General features: G+C 35.0%; 1 protein-coding gene across 7 annotated transcripts in view; it reads left to right on the top strand.

The window, feature by feature from the left end:
• PDE1A (phosphodiesterase 1A) overlaps positions 1 to 21,865 on the top strand; it is a 278,243-nt gene that overhangs the window by 195,643 nt on the left and 60,735 nt on the right. For all 7 annotated transcript variants that reach the window (XR_008618789.1, XM_024122306.3, XM_024122307.3 and 4 more), the window contains exons 5-10: positions 817 to 933; positions 1,777 to 1,917; positions 9,667 to 9,767; positions 17,335 to 17,460; positions 21,506 to 21,607; positions 21,714 to 21,834. Coding sequence is in view for 6 of the 7 variants with exons in the window: in XM_024122306.3 (XP_023978074.1) it covers positions 817 to 933; positions 1,777 to 1,917; positions 9,667 to 9,767; positions 17,335 to 17,460; positions 21,506 to 21,607; positions 21,714 to 21,834 (708 nt within the window). In the remaining variant the exon portion in view is untranslated. The remainder of the gene's footprint in view (positions 1 to 816; positions 934 to 1,776; positions 1,918 to 9,666; positions 9,768 to 17,334; positions 17,461 to 21,505; positions 21,608 to 21,713; positions 21,835 to 21,865) is intronic.

Here is a 21,865-nt window from a genome sequence, read left to right as displayed (position 1 = left end):
AATTACCTGAATCAAAGTCATGAGGTGGCTGGAGTAGTTGGATATACCTGCTCATTGCCCTCTTTTCCCACAATTAGGGGGTACTTTCCTAGGGTATCTATTTCCCTACAGGCCTGGCCACTTCCCCGGGGAATTGCCTGAAATGCCAAAATTACTAACCTCCCCCTTAATCAAGAGACCCACTTCCTTTATCTTACAATCTGGCCCTGGTAGAAAGTAAAAATGAATCAGCCAAGGTTAGAGTGAGTAATAAGGTAGTAGTACTCTACCAAGAGAGAGAGCTCTGTCTCTCCAGGGCATCTTCATCTTAAAAAAAAAAAAAAAGGCATAAAATATCAAATCTTTAAACCAAATTAGTAACTTTTAAACGGTAGAATTTCAAGCAATGTAGCAGGTGGGTGGGTGGGAAAGATAAACTGGGGCTATCTTCCCTCTCTCTCTCAATTACATCACCCACATAACCTGCAATTCCACCTTGAAATGAGGCCCACTCTGGGAAAATGATTTATGGCATGCATTTGGAGAGAGACTAAGAATATGGGCAGTGTTATAGAGTTATCAGGTTTACTACATCATATTGGATAACCTTGGGATTAAGGAGAAGATCTTAAGCATTATTGACCTCACTTTTGTGGATCTATAGGTACTAAGTAGTGTCCCTGTCACATTAGACACTGGTAAAATTGAAGTTTGATGTGCTGATTTGAAATCTGACCTGCTGGATGTACAATGCCTGAGCTTTCCAAGAAATTTTTCATAGAAAGAAACAGAATCATATGATATTGCCAACTAAAATATTTACTTTTTTTCCTACAGGATGTTGATAAATGGTCTTTTGATGTATTTGCCTTGAATGAAGCAAGTGGAGAACATAGTCTGAAGTTTATGATTTATGAACTATTTACCAGATATGATCTTATCAACCGTTTCAAGGTCAGAATCATGGAACAAAAGTAAAATGCTCTTAGAATGAGTTATCTGAATAAGAATGAAAATGCAGAACATTGGGTCATTAATCAATTCATTTAAAAATGTTTCTGGGTTGTCAGATCACAGAACTAAGGGGACGAGTTCACCACTTGATATAGCCATTCTCTACAAATCACTGACATTTCTATATATCCATTGGGGTATCATAAGGCCATGATAGACTCATTCCAACAAGATACAAACATCCCCCTGAATTATTCACAGAACACTCATGTAAAGATTGGAATTTATGTCTTAAAGAAATATGATTTTCCTAAAATGCAGAATGAACCATTATTGGCAGCTTTTCTTAAATTGAAATGAAAGGGTTTCTAATTAATTTCACTTAGAGCCATCTCAGCAACAGATTTGATTCAGATTTCTGAGCCTGTATCTATGGAATCGTGTTATTTTTAGAGTTAGAATTTACAGGGAGGTCATTTATTTTAACCCCCTTGAATCACTGATAGAAAAACTAGACTTCACCATTTGTAATTGGAAAATTTTACCCCTTTAAGAACTAGCCTTCTTATCTGACTCTGGAAGATACAAAATTTAAAGATTGCTGTATGGGTAAGACTGTTATTTCATCTATCTTAATTAAACACTTGGGGGTTATAATCCTTCTCAGCATTGAAAACTGACAGGTTAATGAAGTGTTTTTTCAGAACAATCCACATTTAACTTCAAGAAACTACTGCTCACATCTGACTCCCTAATGTATCCCATCCCAAACATCTTTGTGCTCATGTTGATTTAGTGCCACTCTTTTGGTCAAAATATAATCATAATTGTTACTTTCTGCAGATTCCTGTTTCTTGCCTAATTGCCTTTGCAGAAGCTTTAGAAGTTGGTTACAGCAAGTACAAAAATCCGTATCACAATTTGATTCATGCAGCTGATGTCACTCAAACTGTGCATTACATAATGCTTCATACAGGTATAATGGTAAGAAAGTCTTTGTAACTGAAGTTTGTTAGTTTGCGACATCAAATTCGATTCCCTTCTCACTGTCTCTTTCATACTCAAAAACGTATTATAAGTAATAATCTTCTGGATTTTTGAGGGTTAATGAGTTATTTATAATATTCATTTTTCAAAAAAGATTTTAACTCAGTGAAAAAACATCTCCAGAAGCGAATGAAAATAGACTGCAAATTTTTCAAAATTTGGACTATGTAACATTTTTCATTTGTAAATTCCTTTTTCCATAGTTATCAACCCCCAGAAAAGTGACCTAGAGAAAAAGTCTTTGGAATAAAAGTTAGCTGTAGTGCTCTCCCCTCCTTTCATCACCCAAGCTGACCTCAATAGCTTTTTCTCTTTTACATGTTTGCATTGCTAATTACAATCAAATCCTAACAGGGATTTTTGGAAATTATTCATTTGGATTTTTCCGAATTCTTCTTCCTTCTCTTTGTATTTGAACGAATCAGTTGATGAGTGAATAAATGGTTCAGCAGTGCAAATCCTGGGACAAAAATGAGTAGATGTTGGGAAGTCTGGGACTGCCTAGAATTTCTGTAGTGTCTTAGAGCATAGGATTACTTCCAAGGGATAAAAAGGGACGGGAGGTCCTTCCTTCTGAAGGTTCCAAACTGGGATGGGTTCAAAAGGGTATGAGCCATGTGAGATCCCCAGAATCTGAGTACATTTTTGATTCCTCATGTATCAACCTAGGCTGAAGAAGTACCATAAAATGCATATAAGTAGAATGGTCCACCAAACCCCATAATGTACATTGCCTACCTGTTTAGATTTCAAAAGTCACATTCTTTTTATTGGTAAGTCTCATTGGCATTCAGATCTGTGTAACTAGTACTCCTCCATATCTCATCATTCTGCCCCAGAGACTATGTTCCTTACCTGGTCCCACACAAAGCCCTTAGGGCCACAGTATAGAGTCCTGAAGATCTTGAAAACTTGTAGCAGGTACATGATTCTCCAAGTTTATTGTATACAGATGATAATTGTATACATTTTCCCCCAGAATCCAGTGTGTGGTTTACAACACATAAGATCCCTTTGCTATGATTCATCCAAAGGTGTCTCACGTGATGAATGAAGAAATCATCTATTTTACTTCTCCATCTTTTTTACCTCCAAAATGTTGCAGATCCTTCAATGCCTTGGGCTCAGATTCCACTCCTGCCCCGTGTTCCAATTATCTGTTTTCTCCAAAACAAACTACTCTAAACTCAGTGGCTTAAAACAATAATTTATCATTGTTTCTCATGGGTGTCTGTAGTTAGAAGGGTCCCAACTAGAAGGTTCTCATTTGGGGTCTCTTGTGTGATTGTGACCAGCTAGCAACTGGTCAAAGACATCTGAGGACATCACTGGGCAAGACATCCACAGTGGTTCACTCACATGGCTGGCAGTTGATAATGGCTAATAGCTGGGAGCTCAGCTGGGCTTTTAATGAAGAATTTTCTTCGAATATCACTACCAATTCAATAGAAATATGCATTATATTGGCAGGATCACTAAGTAATACAACCTGCTTTGGAGTTAATGCCTACTATGGGGAGGTAAAAATCTCAAAAACCTTCACTGATGCATGACTCTCTTGTGGCCTTCTAGAAGGCTGAATTATATGTGATGTTAACCTTATACCTTTGTTTTCTCTTTTTAAGATGTAAATGTGGGTATCACCCAGTTAAAATATAAATGTGCCCATCAAGCCAAATCAAATGCAGTCATAGCTGAACTTGGTCCTTGGTTGAAGTTTACTCACCATTCATTCCAGGAATCTGATTTGACACTTAAAGGGAGGAAGTAGAACTTAGCAATAATAAGTAGAAACTCAAACTTTCAAAGATATAGCTTCGAAATATTATAATATTTTTTAAAGTAGTATATGTAACTTTCTGTTTCTAGCATGTGTGCATGTGCACACACACATACACACAAATTATTTTAAAGCTCTGTTGGTTTAATAAGTCTTCATTGTCAGAGCTGTTTCTTGAACTCTGTTTTTATTTGGTTTGATATACATGGCAATTAGTGGAAAAACAAAGTGCCTCCTGACTGCAAATGCTGTTAATGCTTGAAAAAGTTGCTTTAACATCTTCCTGGTTAGATTTGCTTTTCCTTTCTAAGGCCTTGGAATTAAATCTGATTGTGAGGTGGTTTTCATTTCAAGTGTTTGGCATTTCCTCTTCCCTGAATTCTGTGGCTTTGAAAAGTTAACTGAAAAATGAAATATTTAAGTGTTAGTCTGAAACAGAAACTGTACTAATTAAGTTTCCTCAGAACAAAATGGAGTGGAAAAGTAAAGCCTACTTTGGTATAAAAAAAATCTCTGCTTTAATTATGAAGTACAACCAGAAGATATATGCCATTTCAGGCTGGTAGGAAACCAGGATTTTGTTTTGAAATACATTTTTGCTAAGTACCACAGTGTAAAGGGAACCAAATAAAAGACTCCTAGTTCAGCTTCAGAACCTCTGTTCTGAAGGTGACATTGAACAGATGAGAGATGCTATACTGGTGGGTAAATAGAGAAATGCAAATCTACATTGTGCATTTACCCTCAGACTTGCAAGGAAGACTTGTTCTAGGATCTAACAAGCCATTCCAACTTCTCTGGAAGACTGGGGAAATCTGGCCCAGCCTGGCATGACTCTTAGAAAGTTAAAGTTGTTAGTAAAGATCACATAGTCACTTTTTGAGATATATAACTTCACTCTACTTTAGCAGGTTTGGTTTAGAAACATTTCTAAATTTATTCATCCTTTACCAAAAAAAGTGTCGGTGGACTCTTTACTTATCCCTTAGTTTGGCCATTACAAAAATAGTCGGTGGGAGACTGTCCGTGTTGTCCAGGATCGGGAAAATACATTTAAACTAATGAGAAATTTTATGATTGATGATGAAAGGAAAGGCAAAATGAATTTTCAGTTTATTGACTATTTTGTCAAAACTATGTTACATTGCCAGCTTGAGAGTTTTTTGCAAGTTATTTTAATAAGCTTTTCTTTAGATAAAAAAAAATGGTAGTAGGAGAGTATTAATTTTCATACATATGAATGTGTTGGTTCTTTGAAACAAAAAACAAAGCATTACAGAAATATTCATTTAACTGAAACCCCTAGGCTTTGATATGGAGAAGACAGGGTCACTTACTTTAGTGTTTTAATCATCTCCTGCTGTTTCAAGATGGTCTTATCAGCATGACATTTATGGAGCACTCCAGTAGCAGCCCAGCACTGTCAGATGACTAGTGCAGCCTGTCACCTGCAAAATGTTCACAGGACCATTGCCTGAAAGGGATTGGGATGAAACCATTGTCCTTCAGTTTGTTAATGTCATATTGGGACAATCTCAGGCCTGGGAATAGGCAGTGCAGAGAGGATGCCAGGACACCCTCTGTCTCCCTCTCTCTCCTTTTGTCACTTAATTAATTTGTAGCCATGTGTAGTGCCACAGTGATAGGCGTGTGTGGTAGCTCGATCCATTTGCTAAAGAGCAAATGCTTCACCGAATGCTGCCAGGCCACTTCCAAATGTCTCTTTGAATATGAAATCATCTGAGGGCCTTGGCAAGGGAACACTTGTATTTGAGGGCTCCTGGCACTGTGTTCCCTCTAATACTGAGAGGAGAAGAAAAAGAGATAACTTGAAAACTATTCCTTTGGAACTTGTAGTCCACTGACTACACCCAGAAATAGCCCCTCACACTCTGAAATTACTTAATTTTTCTCCAATCTACAGAAATTCGCCACTATGTCTCTGTTCTGCAAACTACATGGAAATTCTGTTCTTGTAAATGGCTTCCAATACAACCGTGTTTGGAAGAGTGGGAAGAGTGTGCGCTTTCAAGGCAAGCAAACACAGATTTAAAACCCTACTTCCCCACTTCCTAGCTCACTTGCTCTCCATATCTGTTCCTTTGTCACTAAAATGTGGTTAATAATACCAACTACCTTGTAGTACAACAGTGAGGAGTAATGATATCATATGTGTAATCCTAACCTAGTTCCTGAAACATAATAGCTATTAGTAAAAATTATTAGTAATTTATATATTATATATTAACTTATGTGTATTATATGTTAATATTATTATAATATACTCACTTTCCATATTGAGTAAGTTATAGCAAAGTACCTCAGTCTATTCAACGGGATAGAGAAAAAAAGTTCCAACCCTACCTATCATGTAAGCTAAAGGGGTTGTTAATTACGCCCTTTTAGACACACCAGGAGGTAATATGTCAATGTGATTTTCTGACCTAAAATTCTCCCAGGCCTATACATATACACATATACATTCTCTATCATACACACACACACACACACACACACACACACACACACACACACATTAAATAATTCAGATATGAAAATTACATCCTAAGTCTTAAAGCTTTGTTAGCTTCTCTACCTATCAGTATATTTGGTTAAATATCTAGAAATTCTGCTTTTGAAATCTTAGAAGAATGTATTCAGCATATTACCACCCTGGAATAATGAAGGCTATTGTCATCCATAGAAGGAAGGAATATTGTGATCTGTGGGAAGAACAGACATTTTGGAATCAGACAGATTTTAGTTTGAATTCCTGCTCTGCCACTTGAGAGCTATGTGACCTTTGGCAGGTTGATTCAATTCTTTAGGATTCAGCTGTGTTATTTGCCAAATAAGATTTAAAACATTTACCTAGTAAATGGTAAATAGGGTGATTATAAAAATTAAATGAAACCATCTACCTAAAAAGTCCAGTTAATGTTAGTTCCTTCTCCTTTCTTTCCATCAACATTGTACATGCTATTAATGGAAGTCAATACCTCTCTCTGGTATAATTTGAGGACTGCACATTTTACAGTAAGTCTACCTGACATTTCTCTAGGCAAAATGCAGTTTAGATGAAGCACAATGTCTATACTGCTCATGACTCTTCATCTTAACTCTTTATTTCTGCCCATTAAGAATCAGAAGAACTTAGGTTATGTACTGACCACTGTTCTAGTTGGGAAGAATGATATGATTCAGACTTATTCTCTCTGACTTGTCATCATGAGTCATTTACAAAATTCATGAATTTAAGCAACCACTTTCTGAGTTAGAATTCTCATTCAACACCAGTGTAAAATGAATTGTCAACTAAGGACATAAAAATCAGCCCCCAATTCTACTTTCACTAATATGAAATAGATGTATTTTTCAAGTAAGTGTGAATGTTCAATGTTTCTCTCTTCCCAAACTAGTTTATAATGTAACCTTAATTGTTAAGACTATACTGTGGCAATAAGTAAGATGAATTGATGAAGGAAGTACTATTTATAGGAGGCAGAGATTAATGAGACTAAACACAGGAAACATGTATAAGCAATTTTGACAGTTAGGAAGATAATAATTTTAAATACTTATAAGATAATCTATAATTAAAATTCATCTCTTATTTCCTAATTTAATTGTTTTACAATTGCAGCTTCATATTCTATATTATCATAGTAGATATAGAATATTGCTTTTTAAAAATCACAGGTAAGTCTGTAAATCTTAAATATAACCAATAGGGAATTCTTAAGAAAATAGGTGATTTTTTTTCTAATAACAATTTTCTTTATTAAAACAACAGATTTCTGGGGTTACAAAATCTGGTTTAACTTCAATTGCTATTCAGTTCATGGTGTTTAATTCCACAGTCTCAGTGGGGACATTGGAGGCTCAGTCCCAGTTCAGCCTGTAATATAGGCCTTTAATGAGGTAATTTCCTTCCTTTTAATGACTCACAATTAAATGTACCTATAAACACAGTGCAGCTAGTTATATCAACTCTCCTTAGTTCTAAAAATCATTTCTGCTTCAGTCATCCAACTGTGAGGCATTTATTCTTGAATTGCAATCACTAAAGATATGTTAGCTCATTATTATTTTCCAGATTCAATACCTTAAACAATGTATTTAAAGTAATAAGTTCAGTAAAATGCCATTTATTCTGTATTTTACTGTACATTAAGACTTGTAATAGGCACAGCACATACATCAACTTTAAATTTCTTTTAAAGTCCACAGGGGAATGATCACTAATTCTATTTTCATGGAAACTGTGCCTGAGAGAGTAAATAGCTTATTTGCCTGAGGATTAACAAAGTCTTAAAATCAGGATTCTCTGATTCCAGTCTCTTTCCACTATTCCCTATCACTCCTCCAAATGCAAAACTAGTGAAATTCAATTCAACAGACAAATGTCAAGTTCCTACTATGTGCCAAATACCATGATGGGTTATATGAAAGGCGCAAAGATGAATAAGACTGTGCCTTTAGCAATCATGAGACTCAACAGTGTCACCTCCACTGTTAGACCCATGGACCTACAGTGGCTTCCTGTTGCCTTTTATTCAAAATCTTAATTCATCAGCTCTAATCAAGGTAGCTTATCAATTCTTTCCCATACTCCACCTTCAATCTCACTTCACTTGACTCTCCAACACAATTGTACTATTAGCAATTCAATTTCCGTACAGGCCTCTATAGTATCATTCCATATTTACCCTTTCTATTTAGAATCTCTCTGTTCCCAACCTTGCATTTAGCTACCAATCTTTGTCCATCCTTCTTCCAAGATTCACTGCCACCAAATAGATGTCCTATCTGCCCTTCTATTCTGTGAGTTTTCAAGTATGCATGTACTTTATATTTTTCTGCTGCTTTGTGCAAGGTCTTTGTTTCAAGTGTATGGCATAAAACCACTAAGAGCAAGTTCCACATCACTTTGGATCCTCCAATCTTACCATCAAGTACCACCTACTTACAGCACTCTCCAATAGAACTTCCTGTGGTGATGGAAATATTTTGTATCTGTACTGTTCTATAAGATAACCACTTGCTACTATTGAGCAGTTGAAATGTGGCTACTGCAACTGAAAAAGTGAACTTAATTTTACTTAATTTTATTTATTTTTAATTTAAATAGTCATATGTGATTATCATATTGAACAATGCAGTTAAAGTGTTATGCAAAATGTGAGTAGTGAATAAACTATCAAATTACCTAAATGGACATATAACAGTAGAGAAATTTCGTTAAAACCATCCAATTGATAACAACAACAAAAAAATCAATGTATATGAAGAAGTGCTCTGGATTTTATGTGAAAGCATTTATTCTATCATTGCTATTAAGTTTAATTGTATAGTCATAGAATATATGTATCATGAAGAACAAACCTGATAAATTCTTGGAAACTCTTCTAAATCTCTAAATATAAAAACGAAGTTCGGTTTCTCTAATGACCAAAGTGAATATTTTCAACTCACAGGTGGAAAACTTTCTAATAGTAGGGTCTTCTACAAAAGTTGTGCTAAAAGACATTCTAGTGTTGTATGAGTTATATGTTAAAAATCACTAAACTGAAATGATTTCATGAGAACCCAAATTGGTAAGGCTGTAAATTCAAAATCCATTTAGAGTTCACCTTTTAAATCATAGAAAATTACTTCTTTTCCAATTAGCAAGGAAAATTATAATGTCTGAATTTTTAACTTAACAAGCCATGAAACAATCATCAGCCTCATGAAGAATCCATTATGCACAATTAATGGAGATAAAATAGGGAAAAAATTATTTAAAATTCATATAACAATTTTATATATTGATTTATACTGTGTGCAATGAAAATATTTATTTTGTAGAAAGACAACATTGACTCAGCTTTTTGATATGATGGAATATTTGTTTAATTTAATAGCACTGGCTCACTGAACTGGAAACTTTAGCAATGGTCTTTGCCGCTGCCATTCATGATTATGAGCATACGGGAACTACAAACAATTTTCATATTCAGACAAGGTAAGTTAGATAAAGGATTAACTTTTCTAAGTTAAAACTTGAAATTAATTTTTCTGAATATTACTTATTTTTAAGAGGATTTCAAAATAATAATGAAGATGTCTAATAAGAATGGATTTTAGCAAAATGCCTTAAGCTTGAAACACCTCAATCAGCAATTCTTATTTATCAAGAATCTTGTATTTTGGTGGCATGTTTAGCAATTTAAAGAACATAAAAATGTATAAGTTAATTTTTCTTTGCCCAGAACTTGCACTGAACTATCACACAAGTCAGACATTTATTCACTGGGACAAATCTTACAACATTATTGTTCATGGCATCAGTCTATTGTCATTATATATTTGAAAGTAATGAAGTTCCACTTCTGAAAAAAAATCTAAAGATCAAAGAAATCTTATTTCCAGGTTAGCATGCAATATTAAATTTAAAATAATTAGAAAATTGGATTTTTAATTATGGTGATAATGGCAGTTATTAGAATCAAAATACCAGAGTAGAGGTGTATTAGTCTGTTAGGAATATTACATAATACTACAGATTGGGTGGTTTAAATAACAGACATTTTCTCACAGTTCTGAAGACTGGACATGCAAGATCAAAGTGTTAGCAAGTTTGGTTTCTTCTGAGGTCTCTCCCCTTGGCTTGCAGACGGCTGACTTCTTGCCGTGTCCTCACATGACCTTTTTTCTGTGCTTGAACATACCTCAGGGTCTCTTCCTCTTCTTATAAGACATCAGTCATATTGGATTAGGGCCCACCCTTTGACCTCTTTTAACATTAATTATCTCTTTACAGGCCTTATCTCCAAATACAGTCACATTCTAAGGTACTGGGGTTAGGACTATAAACATATAAATTTGGGGGAACACGATTCAGTCCATAATAAAAAGGGGCTCTAAGCTCTTTTTGGCTGCAAAGAGATTTCAGTACCCGGGAAACAGAATTTGGTTTAAGACCCCTCAGGATCCAATTCACTTGTTTACATAGGATCCTGAATTTCTATGTCTTTCACTAGTCAGAGATGCTTAAGATGGAGATGTAAGTCGAGAGACTGATTTCTTTCTGGAACTACTGTAGAGCTCTCTATTCTTGTTGAGAGAAAACTAAACCCAGTTATTTTTTGTTTGTTCATTTTTTTAAATTAATAGACTTTATTCCTTAAAGTAGATTTAGGTTTACATAAAAATTGAACAGAAAGTACAGAGTTTCCACATACTCCTTCCCCAACCCCACAGTTTCACCTAGTGTTAACATCTTACATCAGGTGTGGTACATTTGTTACAATCGATGAACCAATATTGATACATTATTATTAGCTAAAATCTATAGCCTGCATTTTGGTTTACTGTTTGTGTTATACATTTTATGGGTTTTACAAATGTATAATGCCATGTATCCACCATTATAGTGTCATCCACAATAGTTTCACTGCCCTAAAAAGTCCCCTGAGCTTCATCTTTTCATTCCTCCCTCCCTCCTTCCCCCTTTACCCATGGCAATCACTGATCTTGTTAAGATCTCTAGTTTTGCCTTTTCCAAAATATCATGTATTCAAAATCATGCAGTATGAAGCCTTTTCAAACTGGCTTCTTCCACTTAACAATATGCATTTAAGGTTCTTCTATGTCTTTTCATGACTTGATAGCTCATTTTTTTTTTTACTTCTGAATAATATTCCATTGTATGGATGTACCAGAGTTCACGTATTCAACTATTGAAGGATGTCTTGGTTTCCTCCAAATTTTGGCATTTATGAAAAAGCTGCCATAAATGTTCATGTGCAGGTTTTTGTGTGGTCTGTTCATTTGTATTTTAAGAGCAATATTTCTAAATATTGATTTTCCAGCTATAGGAATTTGTTGCTTTGATGTGGGGAGCATGGAACATTTTATTAAAATACTGAACATTTTAGAGCTTCAAGGGATCCTACAGTGACTGAGATCCACATTATAGATCATCTGGTCTAAGCCTCACAGTCTAAGAAAAGAAAACAAAGATCTTAACAGGTGAAATTACCTAACTATATGCACATAGTCAGCTGATGGCAAGAGCAAGGTTGAGAAGCTGAGATGAGGGACACTTACTCTCAATCCAGTCTATTTACATAGCTCTGCTCCCATGGGCAGAGACAGACATATAACAGTCAATCTTTTACAGCCTTAAATGGATGGACTTGAAAATTATGGCCCCTTGACAGAGACAGAGGGAGAGTTGAAATTCAAACAATGAAATGTTGGGGAAAGCTTCTGTCTATCCCTAGAGTCTCCCAGATTGACAGAGCATAAAATGAAAAGGAAGACCTTGAAGTCTGGTTGTACAGCAGGGATGTTATTAACCTACACATTTGTAGAGTATAGAGATGTCCTGTTTTCATCTGTGTTAAACATCAAAGGAAAGGTAAACTATGCAGATCATTTTTGCTTAGCAAAGGCTTTTCTATATCCACCAAATTCATAATAAGTGGGATTTTAATTAAAGACAGCTCATTACTGAGCTGGGCCCAGTGTAGGATCACAGTTTTAGGAATTGGAGAAGGGAGCAAGTGATTTGCTTCAAGTAAATATTTCTTGCTCTTTCTATTTTGAAAAGTGAAAGCAATGGACTGGCCTCCAGCAGCAATATTAAATTATCACTTCTAGATTTCTCCTTTTACCATTGATTTACAACTGGATGAAGAGTCCTAATCTACTTATACTTTAGACTGCAGAGAAGGAAAAGGAGATGGAGAAAAGAAGGAGGAGAAAGAGGAGAGAGAAGGAGGATGAAGAAGAATACACTTTTTACCATTTTATATTAAGAAGCTCTGTATAAAAACTGGGGGAAGGTCTAGTATTTTACTTATTTTCTTATATATTGTCTATCAGGATGAATTATTTAATGGATTAATTCTACAAGAACTTGAGCATTTTATGAACAAAAAAGTTGTAATGATCACAAATGCAACAATATGATGTGCTTTTTGAAATTATTGGCTTCACATTTTGTCCAAGTATATATTGGTTTTATGTTACTGATATCAATAATTCTATTGTATTTTATATTATTCATTGTTACTTGGATTTAGAGTTGCTTTTCTAATATGGAAACCTACTTACTGGTTAATGCAAAATGACTGAAACATAATTTAAAACATAGTGCAAGGCTAGATTTGAGTTCAATACAGACATTATAATTTATACAATCCTTGAAAGTGTAAATAAATAGAAATAATTTCCTCTTTGTGAAAAGAAAATGCCAAGCTACATGTAACCATGGAGACTGAGTATTGCTTAGAATCTTGGTCTTTCCATAGCAGTCAAAGATTATCTCAAACATTAAGACCATTCTGTATTCTCAGCGTCCTTTTGGATTTATGAAACAAAATCACACATAATTTGCTACAATTAAATCTGGTTAAAAAACACATCTTTGCTTGTTGCTGAAAGGAAGAAATAGTGATACTTAGATCCACATCATGCAGTAACCCTGGCAAAACTGCCATGGCTAGATTTGAGATTGTATGATACAAAATATGTGATTTGCAAATCACAGTTTTCCCCATGATCTCAGCAAATTTCTGGAGATACTTTGACAAGATCTATTTAATTTTCTCTCAAACAAGGATTGCATGTATGCTCTCCTAGTTCAGTTTTCTGTGTATCAAGCTATGATTATTGCTAATAAAATTTTTAGGCCAAGGCTGGGATGATTAAAAGAAAATCTATTTTGGGGTTATATGCTATTAGCTAACTACATATGTTATTCTACTTTTATGATAGTGCTAGGAACAAAAGAGGAAGTAATTATTCCACTGCCTAATAGGTCATTTCCCCTATGTTGGATTAATAATCAAGCTTGGTTTATCCACCAGACTATTAGATACAGATCTCAAATAGGTTGCTTGCTACAGAAGCCAGATTTCTTAGTTCTTTCTTTTATTTGTCATTGTCTACTCTTTGGTAAACTTTCAGTGCTAAGGTCAGTGCTAGATCACTACCCACTGAAAAGCCTGAAATAGTCTTAGTGAGACATTTTTAGTGCTGACAGAATATGTGTCTACCAGGAGGAAGGAAAAGTGAGAGAGTGTGTTGCATGTTGGTGAAAGTGGTAGCAAAATTGTTACAGGTTTCACCTTGACTTTCCTTTGGTGCTCTTTTTACTGCCTACCTGCAAGTTGCCAACTTATATGCATGGGACACTGCACTGAACATAGTAGCTCTGCTTCCATTCCACACTTGCAAAATGATCTGGCAACTTAAGGGGATAGAGGAAGAAGAAGTAAGGGTTCAATTATACAGATTTGAGAACACTTGGGATATTTCACAATTTATGCTAGAATACCAATTTCAATAGTGCAACTTAAGTATTTTATTTGATGATCAAATTATATGAAAATACAAACAGGTGAGAAATAAAAGCTTTCCCTTGATGAATTCATCATTTTAAAATATAATGCCCATTATAAATTGGTGGTGAAACATACATTTTAAGTTTTGTTTTACAAAATGGTTTTCCCAGTTTAATGCTGGAGAACCTATAATACTCACATCGAATTACAGCATTATAAGAGAAAAAAATAGAATCATAAATAGACCAAATGATTTTTAACATCCCCTCTGCCTTCTACCCAAAGTAATTTTAGTCCAAGGGAATAAGAGTGGTAATCAACTATATAGAATAGGTACAAAAGGATTGGTTCATTCACTGATTAAATGAGGATGTTAGGTGATTTTTTTCTCTCTCTCTTTGTCATATCTAGATCTTGCAGGCATCTGGATTGCAAATTGAAAGGAAAAGGCATAAATACATTTAAATTATGATAATACAAGGAGACTAGGCACATGACCAAGTGGGATTTATGCCTAGGTTTAACATTTAAAATTCAATTGAGGTAACCCATCATATCAATAGGCTAAAGAAAAAAACCCACAATCATATCAAGACTAAAGAAAAAAACACACAATCATATCAAGATGCAGAAAAAGCACTTACCGTAATCCAATAGCTGTTCATGATAAAAATATTCAGTAAATTAGGAATAGAAAGTTCCTCAACCTGACAAAAAATATCACAAAAAACCTACAGTTAACATCATACTTAACAGTGAGAAACTCGAAGCTTTCCCACTAAGATCAGGAATAAGGCAAAGATGTCCCCCCCTCTCTACTGCTTTTCAATATCGTATTATACAGGTTGGGAAGGAAGACAAAACTGTCTTTGTTCATAGATGACATAATTGTCTATGTAGAAAATCCAAAAACTCAACCAAAATACTTCTAGAACTAATAAGCAATTATAGCAAATAGGAAATTTTCATGATACAAGGTTAATACACAAAACTCAGTCACTCTCATATATACTGGCAATGAGCAAGTGAAATTTGAACTAATTAAAATTTTATTTAAAAAATTTAAAACTAAAATTCAATAATGTAAAATATCATTTACATTAGCATCCAAAAATTGAAATACTTGGGTATAAATCTAACAAAATGTACAAGATGTATATAAGGCAAACTACAAAACTCTGATGAAAGAATTCAAAGAAGAACTACATAAATGAAGAGATATTCCATGTTCATGGATAGGAAAACTCAATATTGTCAAGAAATCAGTTCTTCTCAACTTGATCTATAGACTTAATGCAATCCCAATAAAAATAACAGCAAGTTATTTTGTGTATATCAGCAAGCAGATTTAATGTTTATATGGAGAGACAAAAAGACCCAGAGCAGCCAACTCAACATTGAAGGAGAGAACAAAGCTGGAGAATGGACACAATCCAACTTCTAGACTTACTATAAGTCTACAGTAAACAAGACAGTATGGTACTGGCAAAAGAACAGACAAAAAAAAAAAAAAAAGAACAGACAAATAGGTCAATGGATTGGAATAGAGAGCTCAGGAATGCACTTACATAAATAAATTCAACTGATCTTTAACAAACGAGCAAATGCCATACAATGGAGCAAAGATAGTCTCTTCAACAAATGGTGCTGGAACAACTAGACATCCACATGCAAAAAAATGAATCTGGACACAAACCTTACACTCTTCATAAAAATTAACTCAAAGTGTATGATAGACCTAAATGTAAAATGCAAAACTCTAAAACTTCTAGAAGGTAACATAGGAGAAAATCTAGATGATCTTAGGCGTGGCAATGACTTTTTCAATACAACACCAAAGCACAATTCTTGAAAGAAATAACTGATAAGCTGGACCTCATTAAAATTAAAAATTTATGCTTTATGAAAGGCAATATCAAGAGAATTACAAGATCAACCAAAGAGTAGGAGAAAATATATGCAAAAGATACATCTGTTAAAGGACTATTGTGCAAAATATATAAAGAAGTCTTAATACTCAACAATAAGAAAATAAAGAACCTGATTTAAAAATGGTCCTTAACAGATACCTCACCAAAGAAGATATACAGATGGCAAATTAGCTTATGCAAAGATGCCCCATATTATATGTCATCAGGGAAATGCAAATTAAAAAAAGAGATATCACTACACATCTTTTAGAAAGGCCAAAATCCAGAACATTGACAACACCAAACGCTAGTAAGGATGTAGATCAACAGGAACTCTCATGCATTGCTGATGAGAATGCAAAATGGTACAGCCGTATTGGAAGACAGTTTGATGGTTTCTTAAAAAACTAAGCATGCTCTTACCATGTGAGCCAGCAATCACTCTCCTTGGTATTTACCCAACAGAGCTGAAAACTTATGTCTACATGAAAACCTGCACAGAGGTGTTTATAGCAGCTTTATTCATAATTGCCAAAACTTAAAAGCAACCAATATGTCATTCAGTAGGTGAGTGGATAAATAAACTGTGATACATCCAGATAATGTAATATTATTTAGTGCTCAAAAGAATTGAGCTATCAAGCCATGAAAAGATATAAAGGTAGCTCACATGCATACTAAAATGTTCAAGGATTCAATCTGAAAAGGCTACATACATACTGTATGAGACCAACCATATGACATTCTGGAAATGGCAAAACCGTGAAAACAATAAAAAGATCAGGGGTTGCCAAGGGTTCAGGGGATGGAAAGGGAAGGATGAATTGGCAGATCACAAAGGATTTCTAGGGCAGTGAAAATACTCTGTATGATACAACAATGGTAGATGTATGTCGTTATACATTTGTCCAAACCCATAGAATGTACACCACTAAGAGTAAACCCTTAATGTAAACTGTGGACTCTGGGTGATAATGATGTTCAATGTAGATTCGTCAATTTCAACAAGTGTACCACTGTGATTGGGGATGTTAATAATGGGGGAGGCTATACGTGTGTGGGGACCAGGGCATATATGGTGAATCTCTGTACCTTCTGCTCAATTTTGTTGTGAACCTAAAACTGCTCTAAAAAATAAATGCTATTTTTTTAAAATTATCATACAGTAAAAAACAAAAAGAAAGGAAACTAAGTACTTCCATAAGTCTAGGTGTTTAATTATAGGATTTTTACGGATGATATTTTGTCTTATGACTTGAGTAGTTTTCAAAGACACTCATGAGGTCTAAAGAAATCCTCTACTTGGCATTTTGTTTTTAATTCTTAGATCAGATGTTGCCATTTTGTATAATGATCGCTCCGTCCTTGAAAATCACCATGTGAGTGCAGCTTATCGACTTATGCAAGAAGAAGAAATGAATGTCCTGGTAAATTTATCCAAAGATGACTGGAGGTGAGTTTCAGAGGAAACCTAGAGGAAATTTAATTTTAGGGAAAAAGTTAAGTGATGTAAACTGAAGAAAACAGATGAAAGTCAATCCTTTACTCACAAAACAAACTCAGTTCCCTTTGACTGGATGATTCTGAGGATGATTAGTGCCTAGAAGATGGTTCAGGAGCCAGGCTCTGTTACATGGAGCTGAACTATTTCAAGGCCAATTCAACATCTATATGCATCATAGCCAATCCATAAGATTATGTACCACATAAAAAAAAACCTTAAGATACATAACTACGTACTCCTGAGAATGGAGCTCTGCTCAGTTGTACCAATATGTGGTCCTACATGAATTCACAATTTTAGCATCACATTGATTCCTTCATATATTACTTTTCTATATGTGTTTAGCTTTTCTAAAAAACAAAGAACTCACTATTTGGGGAAAAAATTATGAATATAACATACTAAAATGACCTAGATGCAAAGGGTAATCTTACATGTTTCTCCAAGGCATCTGTCTTCTTAAAAAGAAAAAAAAATTACGTGAAATGGTATTGCTTATTGCCATGCAGGGAAAAATAACAAGATGCATCCCTACTACTCAGCATAATATTCCCTCCTTTCTTCTTGATCCTCAGGTCATCATCATCCCCTTCATTTGACTATAGGCTTGCCAGATGTAGCAAATAAAAATAAAGGACATCCAGTTAAATATAAATTTCAGATAAACATAGACATTTTTTAGTGCAAGTATATCCCTAATTTTCTGTGGGACCTACTTACACTGAAAAAAAAAAAGGAAGCCTTTATCTTTAACTAAGATCTTGTTAAAAGTCAGTTAATGGGCTGAAAAAACTCTTATTCAAATTTAAATATCAAAGTGTTGTTTAGGTTTGTTTCTGCCTTTGTTTTTTTCTTTAAATCAAGGTGAAAAGAAATGTCCAAAGAAGTAACCTGGAATTAAGATCTGCCTTAAAATAAATAAATAAAAGTTTAATTCAGGGTTTAAAACAAGCCCTAATTTCCCATGGTTACTTCTCCAAATATTAAAACTTCCTGGATTTTCAAGGCTGGAAAAAATATGGGCTCACTTTTGCAACTGTAGAAAAAGCTCTATAGTCAGGGGAAGGAGGCATTTTGTTTTGTGAACCCAATTCAGGCCTCTCATTTTACGCCACAGGAAACAATAGCACAGTTGGGTCACCAACCTAGGAAGGCCAGGATCTAATTGTGAAGCCACCACTCCTGGGTATGTGGAAAATAGAAGGACAAAGGTAGAAGCAGGGACACAAGTGCAGAGGTGTTTCCTAAGGTCCGAGAGATTGACTGTTTACATCTACAGTATTAATTTATTTCTTCATCAGTGATTATCATTCCCAGAGGTAACATTTGTATTATTACTTTTATTTTTCCTTTGAATTAACTTTTTTCTTCTCAAAGTTATTCTGTTGCTATTTCAGTGTGATTTTTTTCTATTACACTTTGCTCTTTAACATCTTTATTATTTATTCTCATAATTTACTCCTCTAATATTTTATATTTTTGTACAGTAGCTAAGAAGTTACTGTACAAAACATCCTAATTGGGTGTTTTTATAGAATTGTTTTTTCAGCCGCTCCACAAGGCTTGCAGGATCTTAGTTCCCCAACCGGGGATAGAACCCGTGGCCCCAGCAGTGAGAGCACCAAGTCCTAACCACTGGACTGCCAGGGAATTCCCAAATTTTTTTAACACATACTATAATATCACATTATTTATGATTTGATTTATCATATGATTTAACACAGTTTCCAAAAAGCTGTAAAAGATTTATTTGCTAGTATAAACTTGATACTATTTTACCAAGAATTAAAATATGGATAGCGGGACTTCCCTGGTGGCCCAGTGATTAAGATTCCACCTGCCAATTCAGGAGACAGGAGTTCAAGCCCTGGTCTGGGAAGATCCCACATGCGGTGGAGCAACTAAGCCCGTGTGCCACAACTACTGAGCCCACGTGCCGCAACTACTGAAGCCTGCGTGTCTAGAGCCCATGCTCCACAACAAGAAAAGCCACGGCAATGAGAAGCCCGCGCACTGCAACGAAGAGAAGCCCCCGCTCACTGCAACTAGAGAAAGCCCGCACGCAGCGACGAAGACCCAACACAGCCAAAAATAAATAAATAAATTAATTAATTAAAAATAAAAAAATAAAATATGGGTAGCTTTTTAAGGGTTTGTAGGTTTTCTGTTTGCAAATCTATTTTTTAAAGTAACTTTAGTAACTATAAATGCAGTAATTTTTAAATTTTGGCAAGAAAAATGTATAAATTAACATTTCCTTTTTGCACTAGTTTGCCTATTGATATTAGTTGATTATTGATAATATCTAACATTTATTGATTACTGTTAAAAAACAAAGTTCAACTGAGTAAATTTTAAAAATCTTATTGGCTTTATTCAACCCAATTCATGAATTGGGCAGCATCCCATCTAGCAAATAAAAAGGAGCTCCAAATAACTGTACAAAATGGCAGACTTTTATGAGCAGAAAGAGGAAGACAAGGAAGTTATTCTGTCAAGGAGCTGATTGTTTCAGGCAAAGTCACCTTCCTTTGGGGGATGACAGGGGTCTATCAGGTGGATTACCTCACTAGTGCTGACCAGGTAATTCCACATTGATTGGTTTAAGTTTCCAATCCTGGGGGAGGTATTAAATCTTGGTTTGGTGATGTGGGCTTAGCACAGGACTCCATTTTGGGTCTGTTGTCTCTTTTTTAACATCACATCTGCAAAGTACAAAGTATTTATTAAATTTTATAGATTTCATAAAACTTTTGTCTCATTTTTCCTAGTTAACATGAATATTTTGGTATAGTTGGTATTGTAACACGGATGTCTTGGAATTTAGAAGAAAAATGTAATTGAGAATAAGTATTAACTATCTTTGATAGCTTCCATTCCCTTAATATTTGGGTAAAAGAATTCTAAGCAAGCTATCCAATATCATGAACAGTAATCAGAGTATTGTCTTCTCATTGCTCCTATCTAAAAATCCAACTGAATTGAGCACCCATAATTTTCAGCAAGAATCTCCAATATGTGGTTGTTCTTAAAAACAAATCATTCAATCATACCATCTTTAGGGAAAATATCTTTGACACAAGTTCATAATTCAGGTTTACCATACACCTGTAATTTAGCTTACTCTACTGGCCACAGAATGAAATAAAATATCATTTCCAGTATAAGTGACTTTTTTACCTATCTGTACTGAGCAAGCAATGAATTGTAGAACATGCAAGCCTTTACTGGCATTACTCATCTCCTGCTTACTGTGAGAATGAGTTATTCATTCATAGGCTTTGTGATATGTTCACTGTATTTGCAGTGTCTTGGTTAAAATTTTAACAGTATCAGTAGCTCTGTCTATGATATGTAGGATCGGGGTCCCCAGAGCTTAAACAGAGAATTCCCGCTCATTTATAGTCTTGGTTTCTCTGGAGTTCCCATGATGGAAGCTTGGTACAGTGGAGTGATCCAAGTGCCAGCTTTGCTAGTGGGAACTCTTGGGGGTGAATCTTATCTCTGCTATGTACTAGTTGTGTGACTTAGCAAACAACTCAATCCCCTCTGGTGGAAAATAATAGTACCCCCTCACATAAAAGCACCTAGAACACTGCCTTGATTGAATAAATACTGAATAAATGGTGGTGGTTTTCTTAATTACAAATTCTGCCTTTAGAATAGTTTTTTATTTAAAATTGGTTAGGATTCTTTCTGATATTATTATTTCTAAAAATAATATTTAGAAATTGTGAGTGGGGGAGGGATGTAGGTGTGGGAGGGAAAGCATCCAGTTCTTTAAAAGGAGATGTTGCACAGCATCATTCACAAATCACTCTCCTGGCAACATTCTAAAGCCGAACTTCTGTAAGCTCTTTTACATTTAAAATGTAGCATCTTTTGTGCTCATACCATTAGAAAAAATAAAATGTAATTTGCAATATTAAGGAAATATTTCACTTGAGAACAAAAAGGGGCCAAACAAACCTTTCTGCTTTTGATGACTCCACAGGGATCTTCGGAACCTAGTGATTGAAATGGTTTTGTCTACAGACATGTCGGGTCACTTCCAGCAAATTAAAAATATAAGAAACAGTTTGCAGCAGCCTGAAGGGTAGGTTTTTTTATTTTTCATGTTAAAGGTATGTGGGCTTGGACTCAGAGGAGACTGTAATTGGTTACTTTGTTCTGATAATTTGAGCATGTCCTTGTTTTGACAGGCTTGACAAAGCCAAAACCATGTCCCTGATCCTCCATGCAGCAGACATCAGTCATCCAGCCAAATCCTGGCAGCTGCACCACCGATGGACCATGGCCCTGATGGAGGAGTTTTTCCTACAGGTGCCTCTTTCATGTTCTGTGTCTATGCAAA

The sequence above is a fragment of the Physeter macrocephalus genome, chromosome 2 (genome assembly GCF_002837175.3).
Source record: "Physeter macrocephalus isolate SW-GA chromosome 2, ASM283717v5, whole genome shotgun sequence".
In the NCBI taxonomy this organism is placed as follows: Eukaryota; Metazoa; Chordata; class Mammalia; order Artiodactyla; family Physeteridae; genus Physeter; species Physeter macrocephalus.
This window is presented reverse-complemented; position numbering and strand designations above follow the sequence as displayed.